The 21,873-nt window shown below is 43.8% G+C and overlaps 1 protein-coding gene across 1 annotated transcript; it reads right to left on the bottom strand.

Moving 5' to 3' along the window:
* Positions 1-2,161: 2,161 nt before the first annotated feature.
* map6b (microtubule-associated protein 6b) lies at positions 2,162-17,987 on the bottom strand (the record flags this gene model as incomplete). Its single annotated transcript, XM_084336086.1, has 3 exons — positions 2,162-2,368; positions 5,570-5,792; positions 17,230-17,987. 3 exons carry the CDS (start codon positions 17,985-17,987, stop codon positions 2,162-2,164), a joined length of 1,188 nt encoding a protein of 395 aa, XP_084192212.1.
* Positions 17,988-21,873: the final 3,886 nt, after the last annotated feature.

Raw genomic sequence — 21,873 nt, 5'->3', positions numbered from 1 at the left:
CCCCCGTACTGCTATGACACCTGAATGGGGTAGGCCCTATTGTGTATGTGATGGATTATTTTTGTTGTAACAAGGTATTGCAGATTAGGCCTACTTTTAAAAGTAAGATTTTCTCACAGAGGTCCAGTAAGCACCGTAGTGGAGTAATACCCTGTCCTATATAGAGAAACAGCTGCAAGTGCAAATGTACCGTCCAAGGGAATATGTATGTAGTGTATACACACCCACCGACGCCTACAACAAGGGACGCAATAAGTCACGACAGACGATTCTGCATTGTCATTTTAATCAGTTCATCCAAAGCAAGCGGAGAATACAAGCACAATATCACAACACGTCTTCTGCAGCAAGTATTATGATGACATCATCATACTGTCATTTCACTCGAGTCTCGACCCCACAACAACAGGCGGTCCGGAGAAAAACAGACACAGCGCACACACAGCAACACGAGAGATATAGCACCGCTCAGCAGCACATGTAGTTTAGCCAGGCCAGACTGGACGCTATAGCAGGCTGAAGAGGTCAGACTGGACGCTAGCAGGCTGAAGAGGCCAGACTGGACGCTATAGCAGGCTGAAGAGGTCAGACCGTTCAGCAGCACATGTAGTAGCCAGGCCAGACTGGACGCTAGCGGGCTGAAGAGGTCAGACACTAAAGACTCCCAGCGCTCTCGCACACACGCACACAGAGAGAGAGAGAGAGAGAGGCTGAAGACACAGACAGGAAGCGGACCCAGTGTGGCTGATAATAATGAACTGGGCACTCGTTACACAGTAGCCCACTGGGCTGAGGAGGACTGTGTGCACAGCCAAGGCAGGTTGGGATGCCCTTAAGTGAAAAGACCCCGATCTCACACCACAAAACACACGTGTGTGTGTGTGTGTGGAGTTCAGCGTTTTTACAGACAGCAGCATTTATTTAAGAAGCTGAACTTCCAAGTCCTGGCCCCTGTTCCTATAGTCTCTTCCCGACACCCGTTCCTAGTCTCTTTACAACACCCGGGACCGATCGGCCCGTTGAAAGTGAAGGTGATTGAGTAAATACAATAGGTTCTCCTATTTCATATATCATAGGGCCTATCTGCATATTTTATTATTCAGCACAACTATAGCGTTACAGCTCGGTGAGGAGAAATGGGGTACTATGTCACGGGGGGAAGACTATTCTCATCAAAACCGCAGTACGCGGGACAAAGTGATTTCCAGTTCACGAATCAGCTAGAGAGAGAGACGTGTTTGTGGGTAGAACTGTATCGCTGGTGGGTGTATATAGCCGCTACAGCCACTATAGAACTATTGTTTATTTCCGTATCGTTGTGTGAATGTCTACTCATCTGATTATGATGTGAGAGGTAAGTCTATCACTACACATGCATTATACTTGGGGGAAATGTCTCGCCCCTATCAAGTTCTTTTTCGCGGTGGCTTCATTTACAGGCTATAGAACGTGACCTTGACTAGTCCCGTTGCTACTAGACCAAAAAACGGGGGGGGGGGGCGGGGGGCATGCATGCAAGATGTAGCAAGTATATTACAGTTCGGTTGGTTTCTTAGCAACCGAATTGATGAAACCAGATATCGTCCAGAACGATGAAATCGAATCCCCGGAGAGTACAGCGGCGGCACTGCGGCCAGGAAATGGCATGTGATTAAGACTTCACGTCGACTTAGGGAAACAGAATAGTCGACGCGGCCTCGGGGATTGGAAAAGGATACCCTTTAACAATGTTTACAATCATTACAATGGTGAACGGTTCAATGTAACGGGTTGTTTCCTCTGGATTAGTCCGTAAAAATGCCCTTTCGTACACATAGTGCCTAGTGTACCAATGGCTCTGTACCGATGCGAGTTTAGTTACACTTCAAAATAAACTCATATAAATGTGCAAATGAACAAGATAGAGATAAAGCCGAGGCACACACACACACACACACACACACGCACACAGACACACACAGCCGTTTATAATGAAACTCAGTAGAAATTTGCATCACTTTGACTCTTAACATTAGTGGGCATTCTCGGGACGAATAGTCAATGAAAAGACGGCAAAGAAAGAAAGACAGATAAGGACTAAACAGATGACAATCTTCCTAATTCATTAAGTAGCCATTTGTTTCCCAAATCGAGGGGCCAGATCAGTGCAGTGTGTGTTTTTTCACTGCTTCGCCTCGGCCAGTCTATTGCTAATCTCTTTGCTCTTCTTCGTGACGACGGAGTCTGGCTTGGGCTCCGCGGTGCTCGGGGGTTTCTTCTTGGCCGACAGAGAGCTGGCGATCTGCTTCTCTTTCGCCTTCTTCACCATTTTGCCCGTCGTCGTCGTCGGTGTCTTCTTTGGCTTGGCGCGAGACACCGGCTTGTCCGTCTAGAGGGGGGGGGGGGGGGGGGGGAGAGGAGGGAGGAGGACAGGAGACAGGGGGTCAGAGCACTTCATGTTACACGTGGTCTTGTGTCAACATTTTACAGGTAGATTTTCAAAAGAGTGTTTATTTAAGTTTTTTTGTTTTGGAGGGTAGCTTAATTTGATAATATAGGGAAGGCATATCGATGGCTGGAATGCAAAACCTCCAATCTGAAAATGTCATTTACTTGTTTTCTTGCAGAATGCAATTTTTTTAAGGATACCCAATACAATACACTGCTTTTGACTTTTGTAAAATATCTTGCAGACTGAAGAGGTGCAGATAGGAGGTTTCTCATCATCCAAAATGAAATCAGAAATGTGCAGGTAGGAGGTTTTGCGTTTCAGCCATCGATATCCCTTTTCAGTCACTGCCAAAATCAAAGACTGTGTTGACCTTATTTACAGTCTGGAATGATTGTGCATATTGTATTGTGTGCGATGACTGAATAAAACTACTACTACTATAGTGTAAAAGACCTTCGGCCATTATGCGGTTACGTTTTGGGGTAATCTAATTTTCAAAACAACGCAGCCAGCCAACGCCCCTGCAAACCACTTTCAGAAGCCTCGCTGGCATTTTCTGCCAGAAAATCAGCCACCCCACTTAAAACAAGAAATCACGTTAATGTGCCGCGACGGAGTGAGAGCCCAAAAGGCCAGAGGATCAATAAACGTCTTTGACGGGCAAAACGAAACCCTCTGTATTAAAGAAGTGATTAATCACCAATGTGCCAAGGTTTTGGGAAATAGTATCGACAGTCTCGCCAATAAGCGTATTTAGTTGACATGGTCTGCTCCTGTTGTATGCCGCGTGCATTAAACTAATCTCTTAACCGGCGAAAGCCAAGCCAAACGGCAGAGTGCTGTGCCAAGGGTAAATGGGTTGTTGGCACAAATCTATCCACCGGTACTTGGTCCATTTGTGCCGGCGTCACACTTTTCAGTCTTTTGAAAATCTACCTCTCAATCCTCGGTGAAACCATATATCCATCAAGTGAAAAGCTTTATGTAAAGCATGCGATACATACCCTCCTTATCCTGTAACTAACTATTACATGACAGGCAAATGCCACCGCGAGGCGTTGGTAATATTTGCGTTACGTGGTTAGTGTGCAATGGAAACAAAAGTAAAACATAACACATGTGCGTTCGTGCACCGTTTTCCACTTTGAGACACATTTTCTGGAGACAGTATAGAATGCAAGATATATGGTCTGTGTTAGTGCATGAAGTTAGTCATCGGTGCCACAGAATGGTAGATTTTCTTAATTTATTTTTTATATTCAAACAATAATTCTTACATTGTAAGAACTCACAAAGGATTCCTCCTTTGTGTTACAGGCCTCATCTGACACCTTTCGAATCAAAGGTTACTGGTTCACACAGTCCTACTGTATGCAAAGTGTTCAATTACTTTTTGACCTGCGCTATCAAGCTTTCCATTTTGCTTGGATGATCCTTGATCCTTTACACATCCATGGCATCTATTTGTCCATTTATTCATGCATATTTCTGTCCATCCATCCATCCATCCATCCATCCATCCATCCATCCATCCATCCATCCATCCATCCATCCATCCGTTACTTGCACAAACCCACAGCAGTTGCATGGACAGTTGTTGAGATCACTGAGTGCAACAAAAGGAGGGGGGGGGGGGGCGAGCAAACAGTGAGGATGTGGCTGATATCTTGGCAGAAATATTCAGTCTGGCAGCAGCTGGTGAAACATGTGACTCCGGGTCTGGCCTTTGTCATAGTGCACTCTGCAATGAGTGTGTGTGTGTGTGTGTGTGTGTGTGTGTGTGTGTGTGTGTGTGTGTGTGTGTGTGTGTGTGTGTGTGTGTGTGTGTGTGTGTGTGTGTGTATGTGTGTGTGTGTGTGTGTGTGTGTGTGTGTGTCAGGATACTGTGTGTGTATCAGGATACTGTGTGTGTATCAGGATTCTGTGTGTGTATCAGGATACTGTGTGTGTGTATCAGGATTGTGTGTGTGTGTGTGTGTGTGTGTGTGTGTGTGTGTGTGTATCAGGATACTGTGTGTGTGTGTGTGCATACAGTATATATATATATAGACCTTTTCAGAATAATTCTGTTGCTGACCCCCGTTTACTTCCTGTCCGATATTGTATTAACAAACATTGCAACAGGAAATACAAAGGGGGGCAATTTAGAACATCTATGTTTGTTGTCAAGTTAGAAAAGGTCTATGTGTGTTTGTGTAGGATGTGCATGATGTGCATGATGTGTGTGAGCGTGTGTGTGTGTGGATCTTGAGGCCAGCCTCCATGCCTTCCAGAGGAGATGATAACACACCTGACTACAGCAGATTTAGAACAGAGCTGCTCTCAGTCTCTGAGCAGGCCTACAGAGTGAGAGAGGGAGGGCCGTATAAACACAGAGCATGCAGACACATGAGTAGCCTGCTGAAGAGACATGCACGTGGGGGACAAGAGCCTCGTCGACTCTAGGATATAATACTAGAATACTTAAATTCAACATCTTAAAACGGCAACAAATATGGGGTGAATACACTAAATATTAGTTATTACATTCTAGCGGGGTATATTCCTCTAGGATTTCAGACTAAAAGAACATATTTGTCACAAATGCATGAACAAAACGTATTCGTGTTGCTCAGTTACTTGACGTCCTTTTAATGAATTTACTTAAAAGCAGTATAAACAATCAAGTATATTTGTGTTGTAATAATGGGTACTAGTATATAGTGAAGCGCTGGACATATTGTACCATAAAAATTCAAAAGATTAACCGTTTTAGTTATCACATAATACCGAATAGACCCTTAAAATAGCATAGTCATTTGAAATACGGCCCTATTCATACAGATCTGACATTGCTATTGAGAGATGATTTTACATTAAAAAAAGGTCTTACACAACACAATGTCTATCATTATTTATACGTAAATGGGGGTTTATTTTTACACACATATAAAGAAACCTGCATGGTACACAAAACATATAAGTGGTAAATTACCAGTAACATACATACAGTATTACTAATCACGAAATATCACTACAGACAGAGAGAGCTGCTACAATCAAACCTGTTTCATATCCACATACCACACAGTACTCGTTATTTTTTTTTACAAAAAAGTGTCATGGATCTCTCGTGTCGGACGGGGGTGGTGCCCTCACCTTCGGGGAGTCCTTGCCCGGCTCGTTGTACAGGCTGCGTATCCTCCTGCGCTCCAGCTGCTTGTTGTCGGCGGCGTGACCCTTGACCTGCTCCCCCTTGAAGGTGGCGCTGTAGCTGGTCTCCAGGTTGGTGCCGTCCACCACGGGGACGGGGGGCTTGTACTGAGACGGCGCCTTGATGGGCTTCACCGGCTTCACGTCCTTGTAGGCCTTGAACTCGTTCCTGAGAGCAAAACAAAAAAAGAAAAAAACGATAAAGAAAAACATTTCATCATCACGCCGTCATTTTCATAGAGATATAAAACTCGATGACAGTTGCATATTGTTATCGATATTAAATAACCGGATTACATGCATACGCCCTGCATCGCTTTATCCTTTACCTGAAATGTCTGCTGTGCGCTGTGGGCACTGATTCAATTTGAATTTTAAAACAGGCTGCAATAGAACTGGCACCAAGGTTTTGGCACCAATGTGGACTCATGCGCAGTGACGTGATGACCCGTCCTTTTTTTAAATATTTTTTTTATATTCCTTGGTTCCTGGCTGTATATTATTTACCGCTACTCTTTGCTAGCTTCATATCACAGCCGGGCAAATGAACGCAGACTGAAAGGAACTTTAGATCTCCCAGGTGACGTATGTCATGACATTTTATTATTTTACTTACTCAGAAGCATTTTAGATGACCTAAACATAAAATCTGGGCCACTTATTCGTCAAACACACACTGTCGCTCCAACGTTTTGGGGAATTCACTTATTTGCCATCTACTCCACACAGTCAGACAATCAATCAATTGAATCTCTGTGCATCCAGTACAGAGAGAGAGAGAGAGAGAGAGAGAGATCCGGTTGCACGCTAGCCTAGCTTAGCAAGAACTGGAAGCAGGGGGAAGCAGCTAGCCTAGTAGCTCCGGCAAAAGTGAAGAAACCCTTCCATTCCTTTCTGCTAAAGCAGACGCCCACCCGCTGCCCCTGCCCGGCCAAGCTGGAGGGCCTCAGGTAGAGCCATATGGAATCCGCGATCACGGAATCACGGACGGAATCGCGGAATTGAGCAATAAAAATGGAATCAACTATAAAAAAATAATTTTTTTTTATACTTTTTTTTTATGTTGTGGGACTTGTACAGCACTTTGTTCAACTTTGTCAGTGCTGTAAAGTTTAAACCATTTTAAATCTTAGACAAACAAAACACTTTGCTTTCATGAAATATTGTAAGCAGTCATTGAGGCTTTATAAAAGCAGCACAATGAACACAAATCTGTCAGTGCCGAGTCCGACCTCATCTTAAATAACAAACAGCATTGCTTGTTGTAGTTAACAAAGAGACGCAGTTGATTTTGCAAAAATATATAATTTTTTTTTTTTTTTTTTTTTTTTTTTTTTTTAATAATCAAATTTTATTTTCATATTTTCGAAGCTTCGAAGTATTTAAGACAGCCCTATTAAATGGACTGTTATATCTTATTAAATTGTGGACATTTATTCATTCCCACTTATTAGACACTATTTTTGATGGTAAAATGAGCATACAAAGCAAAATACAGAATTCAGAAATATTAAAACGGAAAAAAACGGAATTTGGAAAAAAATTAAATGGAATTTGGAAAAAAATAAAACGGATTTCATATGGCTCTAGCCTCAGGCAACCACGTCTTTTGCTTCAGGTGCCTTGGTGAGTCCCACACCGCAAGGACTATGGATTCTTTGAATTGCCCCAGCTGCTGCCTCTCTCTCCCTCATGAAGAGCTGCTGGCTCGCCTCTCTCCCTCATGAAGAGCTCCTGGCTCACCTCTCTCCCTCATGAAGAGCTGCTGGCTCGCCTCTCTCCCTCATGAAGAGCTCCTGGCTCACCTCTCTCCCTCATGAAGAGCTGCTGGCTCGCCTCTCTCCCTCATGAAGAGCTGCTGGCTCACCTCTCTCCCTCATGAAGAGCTGCTGGCTCGCCTCTCTCCCTCATGAAGAGCTCCTGGCTCACCTCTCTCCCTCATGAAGAGCTGCTGGCTCGCCTCTCTCCCTCATGAAGAGCTGCTGGCTCGCCTCTCTCCCTCATGAAGAGCTGCTGGCTCGCCTCTCTCCCTCATGAAGAGCTCCTGGCTCGCCTCTCTCCCTCATGAAGAGCTCCTGGCTCACCTCTCTCCCTCATGAAGAGCTGCTGGCTCGCCTCTCTCCCTCATGAAGAGCTGCTGGCTCGCCTCTCTCCCTCATGAAGAGCTGCTGGCTCGCCTCTCTCCCTCATGAAGAGCTCCCTCCGGGGCGCTCCACCTCCTTCGTCTGGACTCCTCGGGTGAAGAGCCCCTCACTGCCGGTGGCTCTGTGCTCCAACCTCGGCGAAAAGGGTAGCTACCATCAGCTGGACTCTTCCAGCCCTCGGCCTCTTCCAGCCCCTCTGCCAGCCCCTCTGGATTCCCCCAGCATCATCGAGGCTGCGCCCCCAACGCTAGGGAGATTACCCTGCATAGTCCTCTCCGACGATGGCGTCTTCGGCCATTTCCTCAAGCCCCCGGAGGCCCCGCAGACCGTACCAGGGCAAGGCACCCTCCAGTCAACGCCGTACTCCTGATAAGCCTTCTTCCCACCAATCCGATGCCAAATCTGGGAAACGCAACCCTTGGAAACCCTCCAGCTGCTGCCGGCACCACCGCAACTCTGGCCGACACCACCAAACAGCCTGCTCACAGCTCAGGCAAGCAACCTGCCAAGTTGGAGCCCCCCCCCTCCCAGGATCCCAAGAGACGCAAGTGACTATCTGCAGGAGCCAAGTTAGCGCCCACACTCCCAAAACATTCTGGTGTTGTTGAAAAAAGGAAGCATTTGAACGAACGCAGTGACATCTTCCAAGAAAAAGCTACTTCCTGCCAACAACAACCTGGTAAAATAAAGGTAAAAAAAAAAAAAAAAAAAAAAAAAAAAACAGTCACCTGTAAACACAAGACACGTTCCGTTTCGTCCTCCAGCTTGCTCACCGTCCCCCAGTGCAACTAGTGCTGCCCATAGTGCCGATCTGAGTCACAGTGCAGCCCCCCCCCCCCCCTGCACTTTTACAGTGCTGGCCATTCTAGCCTTGCGCTTGCATACAGTAGTTCACCCAACATGGTTCTCATGCAGACCGCGCCCACTGTTTCCGTCTCTCGCCACCCACAGTCTGTGGTCCTCCGTCAGGTCTGCACTCCCAGCCCTGGCGACAGACTTGTGAGCCTTGGCCTTTTTCAGTGTTTAGCATTGTTTCCTAGCTATGTGGACTTATATTAATAGGATCTATGTCTCTAATTCTCATATTGGCGCATTCTTCCAATTCTCCTCTCACAATATTCACCCTCACTGAACTGAGTCATCTGAAAATGTGCTGATTTGTGATGTCAGAGATTTCTCAGCTGCATAATAATGTGGCAGTTGATGTGGCAGTTGCCACCAGGCCACACAGTGGTTGGAGCCCAGCCTCAAAACGGCTTAAGATCTTGAGGTAGAAAAATGATGTTTGAGTACTTGATTCGAAATACAAAACAATGAATTTAAAAAAAAAAAAAACATACAGAGGTGTTCCATAGACTCACAGGAATTGTGTAAAAGTGCCCAAATAGTGAAAGAAATAGTAAAATAGTTCCCCTTTAAGATTAAGATTAAACTGGACTAGAAGAAGTCTTTATTCGTAGCACACATTGCAACGTAGTCATGCAGCGACACACGTATGGGCGACACACATTAGGAACACACAATTCTTTTTTGGGTCGTCGATGAGATTTTCTCCCATCATCCTCCCCCCCCCCCAAGGGCAGCCGGGAGCAGACATGGATTGCGGCGTGGGGCCGGGCCCGGGGACCAATCCAAGTGCTGCTATCTGTCTTCGTCAGGGACGCGACAGCGCCAGCGATCTGTTCTGCATATTTCTCGAGTGTGAATCAAACCGTCCTGTCAGACACGACACGAGGGAGAGAGGTGACAGTGTCATCCCTCTCTACCAAGATTCAGATGCTACTATCGAAAACAAGTCATTTCCATCATTCCTCCACAGGACGTGATGAAGGGCATCTACTTCTGGTACTTTATATAGTCCATCAGCTGATGAGCGTTCAGAATGCTCGGTCAGTGCTATTAGTCATTGGTGACGTTCAAACTTCTGCGCCACCGGGGTTTAAGAAGCGTATTCTACCTGGATGACATTCTGGTTCTCAGCCAGACAGAGGAGACAGCAAAGGGTCACACCAGACTCCCGGTGGAGCGTCTGCCTCTGTTGGTGGTTTGCTATCAACTGTAAAAAGAGCACTCCTTTTCCCCAAGCCACAGCCTCCGTGGCGGCCTCTCTTTATCCTCGGCGTCAAGAGGACATCCTGTCATCTCTCTACAGAGGTCTCACCCCCGCGGGGCGGTCACCGCTCTGCCTGTGAGGTGCCTCCTCAGCAGCCCACCCGGTGGTAAAAAATGGTAAATGGTGCATTTTTTATCCAAAGCACTTTACAATTTGTGTTCCTCACATTCACACGTTCACTCACACATTCACACACCGACGGCAGGCAGATGCGATCATGCAAGGTGCCGACCTGCTCATCGGGAGCAATTAGGGGTGTTTTGCTCCAGGACACTTCGACACGCTGCCCGGGAGGAACTGGAATCAAACAGGGAAGCTTTCCGATTACCATACGACCGCTCTACCTCCTGAGTCACTGTCGCCTAGGGCTGTACCGAATGTCAAAGCTTCTATTGAAGTAATCGAACGAAGCTTTGAATGTCTGTCGTCATATTTTATGACGTAAAAAAAAGTAAGATTATTTCTCAAACTAAATCCTCAATTTGAATAAAGTGATTAATCTGATTAAAATTTGTCTTTTCTTTTTTTTATTAAATCAAATATAACTCGTCAGTTTCGTCAACATAAATAATACAATAAGGGCACGGTTGGTACGAAAGTGATGGTGACGTCTTGATGGAGCGCCAAGCGGATGCAGATAGGCTACATCATTTATGATAAATGTTTTATTTAAATTTGTATGATGAGTCATATACTATAACAGTATAATACTATAATATTAGTGTAGCCTAATCTTTATCTGCAACTGTGAAGAAAACACCCATTGATTTAAACAATGAATAGACCAAATATATATATTATTTTTTTTATGTTGATTTAGAATTCGAATGTCAACATTATGAACGAAGCGTCGAACTATTCGGTACAGCCCTACTGTCTGTCGCCCCATGTTCACTGGTTCGCTTGGGTCTGCTTCACATGCGTGAACTAAGCTCGCTCGTCTCAGAGTCGACCCAGTGTGCCAGAAAGGGAGATGCCTGGGGGATTAGTGGATTACCATTCCCCCTTCAGTCAAGGGGCGACCTGGACCACTAGAGGAGCCCCCGAATCCTGTCCAGGGGGGGTTCCCATGCGCAGAATTCCACCCCACGTGAGGGATGCCTCCCTGGGGAGGGACGTGTCAGCCACAGGCGATAGGGGGCAGGTAGACAGACCCGTCTGCACAGCCTGTTGAGGGGCCCTGGTCAGGACAGACGGCAAAACCTCAGCCGCCTACATAATCAGACAGCCCCCCCCCCCTCTTCACCGAACAGCACAGCAGTGGACCTGCGGTTATCGGACTGTGGTAGGAAAGTGGTTTCCCTCCTGTTAGAATTCGTAACCTGCAATTGTATCTGTACTGAACACACAGAGGGGGGTTGCATTTATATCTATCTTGTTGTCTGACTGTGGGATAGATGGCAAGTAGATGGAGTGTTCCTTTAAAGCACAATGGCCACTAAAGATGTGACACTCATAATCATCATCAGACATGACAACTTATTCTGATGTGCTCATCCTTTCTTACGAATGTTTATGTAATTTTTGAAGAAATTACAGATGGAGGATGTTTGAGCAATTTTACTGGATCATCTTTTGGCTAAATGCTACGTGAAAAGAAAGCAATAGAAGTTGAGATTATGTTATAGACTACTGTAATGTTTTGCCACTGCTGTGATACAGTCACAACAAGCATGAACGAGGCCAAAGGCCAACTGCCATCGATCAGCACCGCAGTGCTTAAATCTCACGGTATATAACACAATCTCGACAGTATTACTGCTATTATAAAACTGTTTTAATGACAAACTCTTAAACAGACGGACAGGAAATGTAGCAGTGAGAGAAGTGACATTTTCTCAGCATTTAATTTCACATAAATGAAAATACCTGGAAAGTGGAAGTAGGTATTAACTTCTAGCTATTGAAAACCTCTAGCTATTTCACATACAAAGCGGGAGGGGGGGGGGGGGGGGGGGGGGGGGCAGAACATCAAACATTGCTCCTGTCCAAAAACCTTCTGGACCTCGCTGTAGGTGAATTCCTGAGTTGCATTCCTTTGTAAGATTCCTCTCTGTATCGTAACCATTTGCATGTGTGTGTGTCTTGTCTGTAACTGTGATAACATTTGCTATCTGATTTGGCTCCAAACTTAGTGGATAGCTCGACGATGAGCACTACGATAACCAAAGGTCAAAGTTTTAGACGTTAGTAATAACCTTTTCAGGTAGATCTCACATGTGAGATTAAGGGTGGGCTGTTTACCAGTGGAAATAATATAAGAGTAGAAACTTGTAGTATAAATGTACCCGTGTAATTTCTATCTTCAGTCAAATACAAATTCCACAGGTTGTGAGTGTTTTATGTTGTATGTGTTGCACAAAATGAATATTGGACCAATACTGTATAATAATTGCACTGTTGAGACCCATGGTAAGGAATGGGGGTTCTCAAAGAGCTCTTTTCCGATTGTATTACAAGAAAAACAAATATAGGCCAACTGTTAGGGCTGGAAGGTATTAAGCTATACCGTCGTCCATGATATACAGTATACATATCATAAAACAAATGATATATACTATATACTGTATATGTTTATGTTAATCAAATAAAGATTCCTTGCAGCAGTATTAAAAGGTAAAATAAAATAGACTGACATAGGGCCATCACAGTTGTATTACAAGATAAAGACAAAAGAAATGTCATATCACATGGTCATTTGTACTGGAAAACTACACCGTCCAAAGACATTAAACGAATGTAATGTAATTAAAACTGTAATGACCAAGCCTTTCTAGCTGACCTCCATCAAAGTGACATTCATTATGCTTCAGAAATCCCTGATGTGGAAATAGTTTTAGATTTCTTTGTTTAAATTGTTCTTAGTTCGTAGATCTTCTACTATCACATGTACCTGTACCCCCTCCCCCCCTCCCCCATGCTGCTATGATGCCTGAATTTCCCCAAGGGGATCAATAAAGGAATATCTTATCTTATCTTAAACATGCTCCATGGAAAAAAGCTTAGAGTGAAAGACAGACCATCACCTTGGTTTAAACACCAGAACTTGCAGAATTTGAAATAAATGTACATCTGCAGTGAAAGATGCCAAAACAAATGATTTCTTAGATTTGGTCACCAGCTCCTATTCAGATCCATCAAATGGTAAATGACTGCAATTATATAGCAGCTTTTATCCAAAGCGCTATACAATTTGTTCCTCACATTCACCCATTCACTCACACATTCACACACCGACGGCGGAGTCCACCATGCAAGGTGCCAACCATGCAAGGTGCCAACCTGCTCATTGGGAGCAATTAGGGTTAAGTGTCTTGCTCAACGACATTGAGCCCGGGAGGAGCATGAATCGAACAGGGAACCTCCGGATTACCAGACAACTGATCTACCTCCCGAGCCACTGTCGCCCCGAAGGTTCTGGAAAGCAGCAAATACTGATAAAGGTAAGGCCACTTACCCACACATGCTAGATTTAATGATTGCTTAATATCTAAACATAAAGTGATACACCTTTAATATATTTTTTTTTTCAAAAACATGTATGCAGGCCATAGCCCCCTCCTGATATGTACAGGTATGTAAGACATGATACCCAATTCCATTTTCAGCCCCTCCCTCATAATGTTGCACTACAATCTATTTGATACCAGGACTAGATACCAAAATAGACCCTTTTACCTGCACCTTTAATTTCAGAACAGACTCTTTGTTAACGGGTAGGACTATAGTCCCTAATGCCTGGGAAATGGCCCATGTAACCCCCTTGCATAAAGGTGGTGATAGAAGTGACTTAAATAACTATCCACCAGTCTCAGAGTTATCCTGTTTAGCAGAAATCCTGGAATAATTTGTAAATAACCAACTTAAAGCATTTCTCTCAAAATATTCTGTATTAAGCCCACACCAATGAGGGTTTTAGAGAAAAGCACGATGTCAGCCACTACTTTAGTTATAAATGACATAGTATCCGCCCTTGATAAAAACACTGTGCTGCCCTGTTTGTAGATCTGTGGAAGACATTCGACACAGTTGATCATTCTCTTCTTTTCCAAAGATTACACAATGTTGTCTTTGATACAAATGCTTGCAGTTGGTTTAAAAGCTACGTCTTCAATGTGTGAAAATGGGAATTTCCCGGTCAGAGTTTCTACCTATTATGAAAGGTGTGCCACGGGGATCAATCCTTGGACCGGTCTTATTTATCATCTATATAAATAATATTAATAAGAATATTCATCTTTGTGAGAATGACACTATTGTCTATTGTATCGCAGATTCTGTGAAACTGGCCACTGAGAATCTGCAACTGTCTTTTGATGCTTTGCAAGATGCGCTTATTAATCTGATTAATGCTACTAATAGTTATTTACAATGACTTGCATATATCTACTGTGAATGGGTCTGATATTGAAAGAGCCTCAGAATAATATAAATACCTTGGTATTTGGCTTGATAAAAAATGTATGTTTAAAATATGATGTGGGCGTTCTTGCCAGTAAACTGCGGCAAAAGATTGGCTTCTTACTGTATATATAGGAATAGAGCCAGCTTCCTATACGATTAGCAGAAATAGAGTCGTTGAAGCAGTTTTCCGGTCTGTGTTAGACTACAGAGATGTGATTTATAGACATAGCTTCCACTCTTAAGTCTTTAGAATCTGTATATCATTCAACCATTAGATTTATCACCGGTGATGGTTATGGTACTCAGTCACCATTGTGTTCTGGATAATAGGGTTGGATGGTCCTCCCTAGCAGAGAGGCAAGAGTTGCATTGGCACTCTGTTTCTAATTACGTGAAGCCATCAATGATCTCACTTCGCTATTGGAGTGGACGTCTGGACCCTATATGGTACACGATCCAATGACTGGCTCACACTTAAAGCACCTAGAGTTTGTACTGATTTGGGGGAAATCTGCTTTTAACTTCTCTGCTCCAGACACGTGGAACATCCAAGTTTCTTTATTAGTTACAGAAATACAGAATACTTTTGCATGAAATGCTTCTTACAACATACAACAAACTCAATACGTTGGTATCAGTTTAAATCCTTATTGACCATTCCACCATAATCTGCAATTGTTTTAATTCATTGTGCAAACTCTATTATGTTTGCATTCATTGTATATTTATTATGTATTTACTATGCATGTCTGACTGTTCGATGTCATTGAAAATGAGGGCTCACCCTCAATGCATTTCTGAGTTGAAGTAAAGATTGAATGAAAATATTGTTATAACCGTTAAAACTCATCATGATATTTTGGACACATCACCATACCTATATATACTGTGGTATATTGTTACTGTCCAAAAGGCTAAAGTAAATAGCCTATATCATGATATGGAATTTAGGCCACACCTACAGTATGTGAGATAGACTTTTGGACTAACTAAAACTATAACTAAAAGGACTAACACTAGACATCAGGTAAATATGAGTTCTATGGCTGTAAAATGTTTAAATATCGATAATGTTTTCAACCCTGGAGTAAAAGAGACCTACATTCTGATTTGTCGTGGGTTAAAAAGGTTCCAAAAAGCGTATTTTCCTACAAAGCTAACTCTTCAAGGACGTATAATATATGGTTAGAATAGAAACACGGATTGAGGCTTTAGCACTTAACAGGAAGGAAGCCACAGTTCTAATCCGTGACATTGATGTACAACCTGGAGCTTCTCCATTTGCAACGGGAGAATGACTTTGCGAGCTTGTAGTCGATTAGGAGCCTGTATCTAACGTTACCCCCCGTGAGACCTTTCTCTGGCTACCCTGTCCTCAGATAAGCATGCACCCTTGGGTACTGTCACAGAACACAAGTACAGTAAAATTTACTCTGCGAAATGTACTGTGTACGACATCATAAATGACTGGGAGAGGCTTAAACTCTTCTTTCTTATTTATAGGTACTGGGAACAGACGTGCATGGTCATCGCTATATATACAGACCAAACTGTGTCAGAGAATAATAATGACTAGTGCTTTAATACTGAGATGCTACCCTTGTGTACACTGTACAAAAGGGTAGCATCTCAGTATTAAAGCACTGTACACTGTACACAGCCTGTACGTGATGGCAACATCTCTGAATTTAAGCATTGTCATTCATCATTATTATTCGAGCAGCACAGGGTAGAGAGAGGATGAGCGCATGCAGAGTAGGGGGCCTGCAGGCCAAATTAGGCCATCCATTACGTTACATGTCCCTCCCCAGTGGGCTCTCGCAAAGCAAAGCTTTTCTATTTTGGCTGCCTACGTGTCAGAAAAATGATTTAGAAATATTGTGATCATTACCAGGAACAAACATGTTAACAAAAGATCACATAAATGGTCATTTTACTTGTTACACAAAAGGATCAATTTTCCAGTCCCATTATTTGACCCGTGGACCGTCTGCCATTGTGTTTCGACCACATAAAGAAAAGGGGGCGTCCCTGTCTGCAACAGAGAGAGAGCCTGTGTGGAGGAAGCGTGTTGGACACATGATTTCATTCAGATCCTTTTACTGGTTTTCAGCCTGACATGCACTACTGTATTGATTGGCTGCTATATACTCTCTGCTATAAAGCAGGGGGGATCAATACTGCACCATTTATCTGTGACAGTATTAGTCTGATTGTCAAGATCACCCATGGAGACTGTAATGAGAGAACGTGCATGTGCTGCTAACAAAATCTCCTCTCATCTCTCAGTGTGGCGCCGCCTACTTTATATTCCTCGACATGTTAATCAACATGTGTTGTGTATTAGGCTGTATAGTGAGTGACACACTGTATAGTCTTATAGTACAATCTTCAGGGTGCAATATGTAGCCTATAGCTGAACATCAGCCTCCAAATTAATTAATCAAAACATTATCAAATCTGAATGAAAACATTACTTGATCACCTTTTCAGATTCAGATCCTGAATCTGGATCTGAAAACATGATCAAGTCTGAATTTGAATCAAAGGGAATTGTGTGTCCTATATTATAGTGGGTTATTTATTCCATTGGAATGTATTCGACATTTCAATCACCTTTAACCCTTTCACTGCCGCACTACCAAATGGTTAACCCTTTCACTGTGACAATACACAGGAGGTTAACCCTTTCACTGCCACACAACAACAGCAGGTTAACCCGTTCACTGCCACACACTACAGAAGGTTAACCCTTTGTTAACCCTCTGTAGTGTGGCAGTGAAAGGGTTAAAAAGCTATGTTTGGGACAGATGTTTTGTGTAGTGTAACTGTGTGTACTTGTAGTGTAAAACTGTGTGTGTAACTGTGTACTTAGCGCAACTGACTGCGTTCCGTATAGTTTGCAGCAGGATTACTGCACGATCCGTACGAGCGGCGCTGCTCACCTGTAGCTGGTCCCGGTCGAGACGACCTCTTTGATCTGCCTGTTGAGCGCGTCCGCCGCCGCCCGTCCTTTCCTCTCCGCGCTGACGTCCGCGGCCGCCGGCAACTGTTCCTCCGTTTTACCAGCAGCGCTCTTTTTCTCCAACGGCTTCTCCGTCTGACTCTTCACCGGTTTCTTGGCGCTATCTTTGGAGGACTCTTTCTCGTGCACCTTCTCCTCGATTTCGCTCTTCTCCACGCCGCTCTCGGCCTCGGCGGCGGCGTGCTCCAGTTTGGTCCCCGCCGCGGTGGTAGCGGCGCCGGTGCCGGGTTGTTGTTTGGGGATCCAGGGGTGGTCTCCCTTTTTCGGAATCGGCCACGGCTTGTAATCCTTCTGATACTGGGTCTCGTTGTCGAACGGGGCCGTCGACTTCTGGTATTCGTTCCGGGGTTTGCAGATGGGCGCGGGGCGCCCTTTCCAAGCCTGGAAGTCCTGGCGCGTGACGGAGCCACCGCCGGGTCCATCTCCTCCATCTCCGCCGGGCGGTGCCTTCGCCTCCTGCTCGCCGCCGCCGGGAGGATGCTGAGGCTGATGGGTTTCTATGGCAACGCCGCCGCTCCTCTTCTGTCTGGACAGAGGCTGCGGGCCGAGGTGGTGGTGCGCGTCGCCGGCCACGTCTGAGTATCTAGAGAAAACCAAAGGCACCGCGATGTCCGCTTTGTCCAACTCACTCCAGAAGCGGTTGATGCAGCAGGCGCGCGTAATGCACGGCCAGGCCATGGTGGTCGCGGGGATGGAACGGTAGAATGAATAACGGGTGCAGCACCGAAAGGCTCGAGCAAAGGCTCGGTTGTAGTAGTTTATTTCAGGTGCTAAATATTATTATACGTCCTATAAAATACTCACGACTCAAGGACCGGGAAAATGCTTGCAGCGCCCACTCGAATTATGTCCAGTCAGGGATATTATTCGTCTTTATTATTATTAGCTCACCTAATTCTCTGTTCAGCAGCAATATCACGAATCTTGGTCAGAAACGAGGTTTAAAAAAAATCCGTTGCTTTCCCTCCGCAGGTTAGCTGGTCTCAATTAAGTGTAAATTAACTATTGTGTTTTATTATAGTATGGAGCTCATAATTGCCTGCTGCTGCTGGTTGCGCATCAGAGCGACCCCACCCACATTATTTTCAGATGCTGGAGAGAGATACCCGCGGGGTCCGTCTGAACTATCACCTGCGTCCGTCCGTCACCGTCTGACCGAAGAGAGGGAGGAGGATACCGCGAGCCGTTAACCCTCTACTCTGCCTCGTGGTCGTCGGTGTGTTGGTGCAGAGGGGCTCCTCATAGCCCATAGTGACACACCGAGTGAATCCACAGTCACTTCCTAGCCCATAGCAAACCAACGTATGTTGACCATGAAGGGAGTGGTTCTGCCCGAACCGTTCGTTATACAAGTATCACAGAGACATTTCAAAGGTACTCACAGTTGCACGGGGGTTTCGGGCAAAAATACGCGATGGTTTGAAAGCTCGGCGTTGCTAATAAACATTTTAAACATTTGTTTTATAAACTGGTCAACACTGCATTATATCCGGCGTTGGGAGCGTGATGCGCATGCGCTGTGATCAGAGCGCAGGCGCACCAGGCAGCCAAATACGGAAATAACGCCGTTTTGAGCAGTGGTGACCCAGTTTATAAAATATATTTAAAATGTTTATTAGCGACGCCGAGCTTTCAAACCATCGCGTATTTTTGTCCAAAACCCTCGTGCAACTGTGAGTACCTTTGACATTTCTCTGTGATACTTGTATAACGAACGGTTCGGGCAGAACCAGTCTCTTTATGGTCAACATAGGTTGGTTTGCTGCGGGCTAGGAAGTGACTGACTGTGGATTCACTCGGTGCATCACAGTCACGACGAAAGGGGCTCCTACGTTTACACGGACTAGACCACTTCCGCGTTACATGGAGCTCGTGGGGGGAGGGAAAGAGAGCGCGCGGGGGGGGGGGGGCACACAAAACGAGTTAATGTTGATTTTAGAGCCCTGACGTGACGTAAGTGCTTGTAGCTACGGATAGTCCAATGTACAGTGTGTGTGTCCCCCCCCCACCCCCCTACCCAACCTCCTCCAATGTACAGTTTCTACGTCAAATGTACTCTCTTTTCTGGACTCTTTTTGTATCACAATTCAAACAGTACTGTATTTGCAAATCTGGTATGTCATAAATGTATAGATGTAGCAGTACTGTCTATCTGTATGTCGTGTGTGTCATATATGTTATGATTAATTGAAAATGGGGGACCCTGATGTAAACAAGACGAAAGTCTTTCTCTGGTCTGCATCCCCTTAACAATTGTATGTATTGAGCCGTACTGTACCCATTCTGCAATCTGTTAAAGTTTTCAATTCAATCAATCAAAGTATAGCCAAAATATAATTTATAATATAATTATAAAAAAATAAAAAATAATGAATGAATGTTGATTAGAGCCTTGACATAAGTGGTTGTACCTACAAACGACTAAGCCACAATATAATATATTATTACAAATAAAAATGAATGAATGAACATTAATTAATTTGATCCCCACTATCTCCCACGAGCGGTGGTCAATAGGCCAGCTGAACAAGATCCGAGGTCTACGTTTAGCTGGATTGCACCAAAAGCTAAGCGAACCACTCCCCCTATTTTTCACCAGTTTCACAAGATATGCTAGCGATATAAGTCGTGTATGTCATATAGGTTATGATGAATTGAAAATGGGGGACCCTGATGTAAACAAGACGAAAGTCTTTCTCTGGTCTGCATCCCCTTAACAATTGTGTGTATTGAGCTGTACTGTACCCATTCTGCAATCTGTTAATAAAGTTTTCAATCAATCAATATTGGGTGCATTTAAGTTTTTCAATTATGATTTACAGTTGCTCGATATATTCATGAATGATGACTATTTAAAAATATCGTTTTCTCCCCAGCGCTACAATTTCACCAAATTGAGAAATGAGAAGACGATAATTCAGTAGTGTATGAATATTTCACTAGGGGTTTTGAACAATTCTGATCATAATTGATTGCTAAGGTCCAGTAAAAAAAAAAAGACAATACATCACCCTGTCACCAAAATTAGAGGGTGCAATTTTTCCCTGCCACATGGGTTTCATTTTTTTGGATCATAAATCTGTAACATAGTGGTACATTTTCATCATGGTGGTAGTTCTAGACGAGTTATATGTCAGGAGCAATACCTTATTGATTCCCCAAATTAGGCTTCTCTTATGCCTTTGTATCGAACTTTTTCCGGACTAGTATTGTGACGTTTTTAGAAGCAACTGCGCCCTCTTGTGAGCTTTACGGTTATGTCAGTTACATACAGATGGGACTGCAATTTACCCAGTCCCAGCCCATTTAGGCTGTTATGGCGGTGATAAAGATGATAATAATACACAAAGGAACAAATCAATTGAGAGAACATCCATTTTAATTCAAAACCAAGAAAATAATTGAGAAAATATTATCAATCGTTTGAACAAAGTACTGGTATGGACTCTCCTTGAACCGTTGCATATTACCATACAACTTTTTTTATTTGATATCTGCAAAACATACTCTACCTTTAGTGAGCCCCCCCGCCCCCACCCATCCATATCTAGTGTCACAAGTGGTTTTCCCACATTAAAAATCCATGTATTAAGACAGATGGCAATTTAATGGCCAAACCACTTGCCTCATTTGTTAGTCATTATTCTGACTTGTAGGTGAAACCGCAACATTCGCAACAATGTATTGTGGTTGCTATAGCTTACCTGTTAAGACATTCTAAAACACCTCCGACTGCTGACTGACAGGTTAGATCTCTTTTATCCAAAGCTCTTTAGAATTTTGTTCCTCACATTCACCCATTCACTCAAACATTCACACCGATGGCAAGGTGGCAACCTGCTCATCGGGAGCAGTTAGGGGTTAATGTCTTGCTCAATAACTCAAGGCTGAAGGAATCAAACGGGGAACCTTGCGATTAACAAGACGACTGCTCTACATACTGAGTCACTGTGTGAATGAATGTGAAGCAGAAATTGAATAAAAACTCTGGATAAACGCAGTCCGCTTACCAAAGTGCTGAAATGTAGAGGGGCAGCTGTTTTCTGCAGTACACAAAGAAATCACAGAGATAAGTCAAAGTCACAATGTGTTGCAGCCTCCATAATGCAAACAGGATGTTTTTGCATGTATTAGGCACAAAGTTGTCAAGCTGGCGATAAATAATGTGCATTTTGTGAAGGAAAGAGCAGTCGGTATTTGAGATGCAATGTCAATTGGGAGTGAGATTGGGATATTCATATCCTGGAAAACGATATGGAAAAGAGACATGTCAATGAAAGTTATTAAAAGGGCGTCCATGAATGAATCACAATATATCCAAATATAAAGTTCTGAGGCATTATTCAATCTTTAGCCTAAAACCCTCAACTGTAAATAACTTTCAAGATAAACATATGCTATGGTATGCTACGAAATGTTGGAATACATTTGTGGAATTCATCACCATACAATTCTAGCACTTCCTCACCAGTTTAAAAGTACAAGGCACATTTTAAAGACCTCAAACTATTTAGATTAAATGATGTTATTTCTATGGTCTAGGACAGTTTAGTCATTATTTGTG

The sequence above is a fragment of the Notolepis coatsorum genome (assembly GCF_963971535.1).
Source record: "Notolepis coatsorum genome assembly, chromosome: 1".
Lineage (NCBI taxonomy): Eukaryota > Metazoa > Chordata > Actinopteri > Aulopiformes > Paralepididae > Notolepis > Notolepis coatsorum.
The sequence above is the reverse complement of the archived record's forward strand: the minus strand, read 5'-3'. Positions and strand labels throughout refer to the sequence as shown.